This window comes from Athene cunicularia, assembly GCF_003259725.1.
Source record: "Athene cunicularia isolate RWA chromosome 2 unlocalized genomic scaffold, athCun1 chr2_part1, whole genome shotgun sequence".
In the NCBI taxonomy this organism is placed as follows: Eukaryota; Metazoa; Chordata; class Aves; order Strigiformes; family Strigidae; genus Athene; species Athene cunicularia.
Window position 1 is genome coordinate 148,881,325 of NW_020799095.1, and position 8,752 is coordinate 148,890,076.

The 8,752-nt window shown below is 43.3% G+C and overlaps 1 protein-coding gene and 1 long non-coding RNA gene across 2 annotated transcripts in view; one reads left to right on the plus strand and one right to left on the minus strand.

Annotated features, from left to right (window-relative positions):
* The window catches only part of KCNK9 (potassium two pore domain channel subfamily K member 9), an 84,729-nt gene extending 75,986 nt beyond the window's left edge, over nucleotides 1–8,743 (minus strand). The window contains exon 1 of the mRNA XM_026843143.1: nucleotides 8,392–8,743. Coding sequence (XP_026698944.1) covers nucleotides 8,392–8,674 — 283 coding nt within the window. The 5' untranslated portion in view covers nucleotides 8,675–8,743. The remainder of the gene's footprint in view (nucleotides 1–8,391) is intronic.
* The window catches only part of LOC113477057, a 7,050-nt gene continuing 6,899 nt past the window's right edge, over nucleotides 8,602–8,752 (plus strand). The window contains exon 1 of the long non-coding RNA XR_003397835.1: nucleotides 8,602–8,620. This is a non-coding gene — a long non-coding RNA (uncharacterized LOC113477057). The remainder of the gene's footprint in view (nucleotides 8,621–8,752) is intronic.

Here is an 8,752-nt window from a genome sequence, read left to right on the forward strand (position 1 = left end):
TGTCAAGAATATCCCTAAATTGGGAATCTACGAACATTTCCTCGTAGCTAATCTCCTGCACTATACAATTAGAAAGAGCTGCTGCAGGTTTCATTCATCAATCTGTGCCCTAAAGCCCTCTGCGAAATTTTCCTGTCTGAGAAGGCTCATGCAGCTAGCAAAGGGAGTGATCCTCTTCTGTGACGGGAGAGCAACAAGACAATCAACTTCCATCAGATACCTTTTAACCCCACTACTTGCCTGCTTTTCTCTGAAGCTCTCCTTTCTTGCTGGTGCAGGGAATTTAAAGGACAATATAGTCTATTCCCTTCTAATCATCCTAATAAGTAACAAATACATAAGTCCTTAATAGAGAGATGTCTTTCAGTGACATGCCCTAATCATCTCCATAATGAAAGCTGTTAAAAAGGATACTGAACCCTTTAACCAGCAGATGACTGCATAAGCCTCTTGTGGCAATTGGCCAGATATTAAAAAAAAAATGGTCACTTAACTCCTCAAAAAGAAAAAAAACTCAAAAGGAACTTAGGAGGTTCTTCCCTTGAAACACAAAAGAAATAAGTGTGCACTACACTTTAAGAAAGAAAAGGCATCTCAGTGGATCAGAAGACGTTGGATTGGAAGAGGCTGGATCAGAAGAGGTTGTTAACTGTCTGGCACCAATGAAAGAATGAAAAATTTAAAAAAAAACCAAAAAAACAAAACAACCCACCACACAAAAAAACCCAACCAAACACCAAAACAATTAAATGGAATAAAAAGAGTCAACATTCTTCCTCCAAGATTCCTCTTTGCTCAAAGTTTAAGGTATGCAGTAAGCATGTAATTTAGCCTTTCGCTTTCAATTTAAAAAGTTAAAACCACTATAAATGCCAAAGTCAACATATGCTTTAACTTCACAAACTCTGCTTACTTGATTGTTAAAAATATATAAATATCTGAAAACTGTTATTACAGGTATTTTCCAGGAGTTGGTTTGATATAGAATATAGCTACTTGCATTGTAGAATTCATGTCAAATAACATCCTGATCTGAAACTACTGTGACTTAAAATATTCTCAAAATTATTTACAGCAGACTTTAGATTAGGCCTTAATTTTGGGGGTGGGGGGGTGGTTTGCCTAACACTCCCTAATCCATAGACCCTCTCACTTGAACCAAAGAAACCGCTGTGCCTAGAACACCAACAACTTTGATGTTAGTTGTGGTTAATCAAGTTACAGACACCTGGTAGAGTGTAGGTAGCCTGGGGAAGGACTCTATCCATACATTTTAACTTGAAATCAGTAGATTCCATGGACTATAATTCAGAGAAGCTAACAGATTCAAATTAATTTGCATCACAGCAATCTACATATGTGAAATTTCAGAATTAGTCCATGGCTTCACTTAAAAATATCCACAAGCCAAAAAGAGATGAATAGGCCTGCTACACACAAGCAAACAGCTGTTGCAGGTCCACAGTAACCTCTTAGTTCAACTTGGAAGCAGCAAAGGACGCTTACTGATTAGTTCTGCATCACCAGCAAGCGTCCTTGCTAGCATCTGTTACAGGGGAAGGGGATATTTCATGCGGCCTTTATCTGGATCCAGTCAAGGACCTTCAGTAAAATCCATAGAAACTGGGTCCCTAACAACCTGAAGGGCCTTTGATAGAAGACATATAGTAATAACAGAGATAATTACCCACAATTGTATATGCTCCTTCATGTAATAAAGCTCAAGATTCTGCTATTATTGCATGTCAGAAGAGCTAAGCTGCAGGAGTTTGCTACTATCACCTTGAATTCATTATGGATCTCTGCCTTTGGTTCATCTTCACTGTTTAATCTGGTTATAAACTAATGCCAGGTGGTCTGAAAGAGAGTGAAGTGAGCTGTTGGCAATTAGAAATAGTTCCTAACCTGAATCTTCAGAAAGTCATTTTATCTTCTTGTGTCTAAATTGAGGATAATTTTTACACAGAGGTGTTGTGAAGATGAATCACCTAATGTCAGTACAGCATTCTGAATATAAAGTGCTGTGTAACCCCAGCTCAAAGCCATGAGCATGGCTTTTGGCATTTATGAAGGAATATGCCCCAGCGTTGAAGGAATTAAGCACCTCAGCTCAGATTGCCTTCAAGGAAAGACAACAGCATTCTGGTCCCAGACCATCAGCATCTGTTCCAAAACCCCTGGTGTCCAACAGGCAAGCTCTCCATTAACCAGTTTTTCTTTAGATCAAGCCTCATAGTTCTGATGCTGTTCCCAGAGAAAGCAACGGGATTGTTATTCTTTTGAGTTGAAGCAGGCATAAGCCCATAGCTAACAGCTAAACTTCTTCCGTTATTCTTAGTCTAGAACACTTCCTCTCCCTCCCAGTTCTTCCCTGTAAATTCTGCTTGCCATCCTTGTATCAGCAGGATCATTTTCTTCTTCAGCTAACTTCTTTCCCAAAAGACTCACTGACACCTCTAACTTGTAGCCTTGTCAGTGGGTAAACACAGATATTTCTATGCTGACACTTGCAAAGGTACATAAATGGTTTTACTGCATAGAAAAATAGTCAATAAGCAAAGACCATACAGTGGAGAAAATGAAATTTCAAAGATCTTTGGTGATCCTTCTCAACAAAAACAAGCTCGCCCAGGAACTATTAGAGCTCAAGGCATGGAAAAAGGAAGATTCAGAAAATCATAGACCATACGGCTGATAAAGACTTCCAAGAGGTCAGCTAGTCCATCTTCCCCCCCAAAGGCAAAAGCAGCTATAACTCAACCATTCCTGACGGATTTTTGTCTAAACTCTTTTTAAAATGCTCCAATGATGGAGATTCCACAATCTCCTTAGGCAATCTCTTTCAGCATGTAACCACCCTGACAGCTGGAAAGAGTTTCCTCGTGCCTAATCTAAATCTCACTTGCTTCAGTTAAAGAAAGAAGTTATGAATAGTTAGGGAGGAAATGAAAGAGCACCAAATCCTAAAAAACTACAAGACAGTAATTTCTCAAGCCTGGTTACGCTAAGGAAATCTGCTGACACCATCACCCAGCTGAGTGGCTAGAGATTTCTCGATGCTTCCCCAAAACTGTTTTCAGACTCTTACTGGATATTGCATTTGCGTTGCCAGTAAGCCATACAGTGGGAAGCTGCAGTTCAGCATCAGCCTGAGATGTATTTTTGCTTTGTTTATCAATGATTTTTTAAAAAGCTTTTGCTAATGTGCCTCTGCAGGAATGTGAGGTATCATTGCAAAACCAGTTTTCAAGAACCAAAGAATCGTTTCTATGACCATGTGAGCAAAGTACCCACAAAGTCCCCTTTGTGTCAGCAGAACACTATTTTGGATTTTTTTTTTTTTAATCTCCATGAGACAAAGAATATAGCATGAAAAGATTTTGCAGAACATTTTATTTATGCAGGGGAGAAAAATCCTACATGCAGTTTATCTTCATGTGGCTCGCTGAAGTTGACTTCCTCCTTGCCTGGAAGATGATCCCAACAGGTTGTGATCACCCAGTATTCTCCGCTGAAGCTTCAGATGGTGTCAATGAATAGATTCATTACCCCGGTGCATCTACAAGCATTCGTATCACCAGAAAATCTTGCTCTCTACTTTCATCTGAGTTTATTAATAACAGACTGGCTTTAATCTACTCTGTGCTTGTTTGGTTTGTTTTTGGGTTTGGTTTTTTTTTTTATATGAGATATGACCTTCATGGTCCTGGCAAGTCATAAATGCAGCAGTTAATTGACCAAAGCACTGGTGTCTTTTTTTCTCTATCTTCCCTCTTTCGTGTCTTGTTTTCTTTCTTTCATTTCTTTCTTTCCATTGAAAATTGTCCATCTGCCATGATTCCCTACTCAAAGCTTTTCAGTGGACTGCCTTTAAATATTACCATCCATCAAAAACCAAGAGCTGACTCAAAACACCAGAGAGGCTGGTCTTAAAGGAGGAGCAATACTGACAAACAAATTCACACATGAAAACACTTACGTCTTTTTCTAACTCAAATAGAGATATTGCAACACTACCAGCTTGGTATTTTTAAAACCATTTTACAGAAGGGTAAAGTGATACAGAGAAAGGATACAGTGACTCAACTACTATCCTGAAATGGATTTAAGCATGTGTTTGCTTAGTTCAAACAGGTTCAAATACAGGTTCAAACTCCCTGTCAGGCCACCGTCTGACAGAAGTATCCCATCCCCTCATCTGGATGTAGACAGTTCCCACATCTTTAGGTTCTCAGTAGCCAAACGTCTATCAATAGGTGGATATTCCATTCACCATTACAGGTACTGCACCACATTCTTCAAGAATATTTTGTCTATGTTCACCAGGACGTTAAGTCACTACTTGTAGTAGGTTTGAAACTGAAACCAAAGGCCTAAAAGCAAGAAAAAGAGACTAGCAATTCACAGCACACACTGTCTTAATTTTGCTCCCCTTACAGTCACTTCTCAGGAAAAAAAATAAATAAATAAAAATACTCAATCTGTTTGTTGTTTCAGTTCATTTTAGGGTGACATAAACAGCTTTCAGTTCTTTACATTCTGCACAAGCCTCCAGAAATATTCAGTGTTTACTAGAGCTCGGTGGTGTTAAATCAAGTATGACTATCACCCTTTAAGGCCTAAATGATGGAGCGATATCCATACCAATAACACATTTTGACAGTGTTGACACCTGCTTACATAAAAGCAGTTTACTCACTCTTATAAACCTGTAGAAAAGGGCATTAAAACTTAGTAGGAATACTAGGAATTACCTTTTCTTTTCAAAAGTTGGTGTTTTCATTCATTGTATCCAGCCTCTTGATGAACTCTGTGGTGTATTCTAGAGCGTATCTCATAAAAGACAAGTACCTGGATAAAGAACTTGATTAAATCACTCTGTCATCATTTTGACTGTGTAACTGGAAATGGCTTTGTAACTGGAAATGGATAGGAAATTGTACTAGCTAACTCTGAAGTGAGAACAATCACGAAATAAACTCAGCAACTAGTGAGAGCCAAGAACAGCTTATTAGTTCTTTTTTATCACCTAAAAACTTCCACAGAATTCAAACATGACCAAAACTTTGTGAAAGCTGGGTATTTTCTTCTGCTGATGGATTTTAGGAGCAGACTCACTGAATGTCATAGCACCTGTGGTTGGTTTCAGGTTATTGGTTTTTTGTTTCTGTTGGGTCAGTTAAAAATAACAGAGGAAAAAACAACATTGCACCTGTGGGGCAGAAAAAAAAATGTTGTGTCCCTGGTGAAAAAAAAAGAAAAAAAAAAAAAAGTTTCCATTTAGTGGATCAACCGTCGCTTCTTTGTTTTAGTACTCAGCCTGACAAGCGAGCAACAACCCCCGACCACCCTCTGATGAAAGCCAAATGCCACAGGCTGGAGGAAATGTGGGAGTTGACCCAGTCTCGCACGGGAGGCTTTCAGTTTTCCATCCTGCCTTCCAGCCAGGTCTGTCGAGGTGTGTTTTCCCCGGGAGCGGCCCGCGCGGAGGGTGCCCGGGCAGCGGGGGCAGGGCCGGCGGCCGGAGCTGTCCCTTCAGCACCACGGGCTCGGCAGGAGCTGTCCCTTCAGCACCACGGGCTCGGCCGGGCTACCGCTCGCCGCGGGCTCCTGGTCCGGGGCCAGCCAGAAACGCCTTTGATTAAATTAAAGCCACAGTAGTTTAAATCAAGGCAGTGAATCGGTAATCGCTTCAGACATGTTGCTAGCACGGCAGTATCAAGGAGAACAATTAAGTTAGACACGGATGAGTCTGCTGCCATAGGCATATTGCTGGACCTTGTGATCCGCAGATTCCTATCGCGCTTCTCTGAAGAGAAGTTTTGTGAAGACAGATGTACCACTCTAGCTTAGGCAGGGAAGGGTTTTATTCAAGTCTGTTTTAAAAGTCAGCCTGCGACGGTTAGTTGAATGCACTTTTGCGGGAGCACCAACTGACTACAGCACGTTCGCTAATGCATACACCACTGCATGTGTTTCTTAAAGTCTGGGAGGTTTCACAGGGAGCAGGAAATGTATGTGAGAGTGTACACACAGTCAGATTTAAAATAAGAACCATCACGAAAAATTAGTATGAACATTCCCGATCACTGCCCTGCACAAGAAACACAGAGAGAAGAAACCCCTTATTTCCCTGAAAACTTACACATAGAATGTAATTCTTCCTCTGTGAAACAAATTATTTTAGGATATATAAGAAATTAAAGAAAGCCTTGCCATGCTCACTTTTACAGACTACCAGTAGATCAGATAACATCACAAAGCTACTTTAGTTCTGAAGAGACGATACACAAAATAGAAGTGCATTTGGCAAGATGCAGATAGTAACTGTTAATAAAGTTTTGAAAGACAGATCACATATCCTCCTGGAGCAGAGTTTCCCAAATGAACAATCATTAAAGAACGTCTCTCTTTCTGCCCCATTCTTTATTATCACTCTTCCTCTCAGTGGCTCCTCGTTGCTATACACATTTTTAATTTAAACAATTCTGACACTCCAAAGCGCCTCTGCCTACAGAAATGCACGCTAGCCTCTGCACGCTGAGGTGCTCCGAGCTTCCCAAACAAATCCCAGCTCTTTGCAGGAGAAAATGCTAAAGCTTCCCAAGCACGTTATACATGTTTGCAGGTAAAATATAATCAAACAGCAGCTATTGTAAAAACAGCCCTTTCTACCTGTCACCGACTGAGCTTAAGAATGCAGAAAGTATTGCAGCCACCTCTTAGGCGGGAATATAGGGCAGCGTGAGTACACAGGCGTGTGCGTGGAAGCCTTGCTGTAATCCAGAGGGGCACACCAGTCCAGTATTCACTTAGCACAAATAAATGACAAGAGACAGATCGAGGAAGAGAGAATCAGTGACCAAAGGGGAAAGGAGAGTTCTGACATCGCAACAAACAGCAGGAAATCTAAGTCATCAGCCAAAGTTACAGTCTACTTTATATTCTATAGGCTATTACCATATGAATTTTACATAATTATATCTAATAACAGAAGAGGAAATTATCCTGATAAATCTTATCTTTGTAAGGGCAAATGGGCTTTATACTGTTAGATGGTCTTTCAAAGGAAATTTTTTACTGCCCCAGGTATAATATAGTCAAATACAAATGTAAGTAGACACTGCTTAAAGGGCAGTGGACAGCCCGTCCTGCTGAAAACTGTCAGTATCTTCAGGTGGCAATGTGCAAATTTCTTGTAACAAGCCCTAAACGGTAAAAAGACTGAGTCCTTCTGGATTAATAAGAGAGCTAGTCTTTCGTGTCCTGTTCAATATAATGCACTACCAAACAGCCACTGAGCTAGAGGGTCTTTTCAGATCTCCCCAGATGTTAGGGGGGAGCATCTAGAAGTGCTGGGAGAAGAACGTTACCAACTGCCTCAGTAAATCCACCTTAATGAACACAAAATTGGCAAGAACAAACCTGCTTATCAAGCCAAAGCCAGAGTTGTAGCACAGTTCTGTGTGCACTCCGCAGCCTCTAGTTATCGTGGTATTTATTTTTACGGCAGGGAACCAAACTTTACGCGGAACACTCCGCTTCAGCTGTGGGAAGCGGAGAATTACAAAGTGACAGCCTGTGGCCGTGTCCACTGACTATCCCCTTGACCGTCCTGGGAAATGGCACGTCTGGGAAGCCGGGCAGCATGGATGTGACAGCAGGCATCGTTTTGCCTGTCCGACCGTGTGCCCAGAAAGAGGAGATGCAGAGTGTGACCTGTTGGCACATCAGACACTCCAGCTGCAATAAAAACTTCGGGAACACATTGGGAATGCCCAGGAGAGGCCCGGTGGTGGGACCACAGCTGTGGGAACCCCCACCACAGCCCTCGCCAACGCCAAAACAAAGTTTGCGAAAGCAGGGCTATGCTTGGCTACATCAAGGGCTTTTCCAGCCGATCCAGTTCCCATGCCCTCACTGTCTTCATCCTCATCCAACCGCCTTTTGCCTAAGTTTTCCCCGTGTCACTTAAGCAAAGGTGCAAGAAGAAACATGACAATGGGGCCTCCTTCTTCCTGAAGGGAACGTCAGGAGAGGGTCACTCTGCTTTGTCCCCCCTCCTCCTTGCCACCCAAGCCACAGCTCAGTGGTAGCCACGCGGCCAGTGCCATTCCCCCCACCAGGCCAGCCCCACTCCTCCCCAGTCCCACCCAGGGGACGCACTCCCCATCTCCAGGGGAAGAGGTGCGGGACACCGCCAAGTCCAACAAGTGCCAGTGAAGAGCGATGAATTACATAACGCGGGAGGGAAGCCAAAAAACTCATCGGGCTCTTAACCCCTCGCAAGCCACGGCTCCCCTGCCCCTCTCCCTTTCTCCCAACCAGGGGGGGCTTCTGCCCCAGCCCTGGCCCTGGCCCCAGAGGGCCTCCCCGAGGCGAGACACTCACCGATGGTGGTGATGACCGTGATGGCAAAGTAGAAGGAGCCGGCGAATTTCCACTGGACGCCGGCCCGGTGCGGCTCGGACTGCATGATCACCAACTCCAGCTGCCGGTAGTCCTCGCTGGTGATGTTGTACTTTCCTTTGAGCCGGATCTCCTCGGCTTTGAGTTTCTCCTCCTCCCGCATCTCGTTGTCGGACTCCAGGGCATCAAAGACGGCAGCCCCGACCAGCAGGTAGGTGAACGTGCAGATGATGAGGGACAGGGTCCGCACGTTCTGCCTCTTCATGGCCGCCAGCAAGGGGCGAGTGAGGGGACCATGTCCCCCCCTGGCCGCCCGGGGATCCGACAGGCCGCAGCAGCCGCA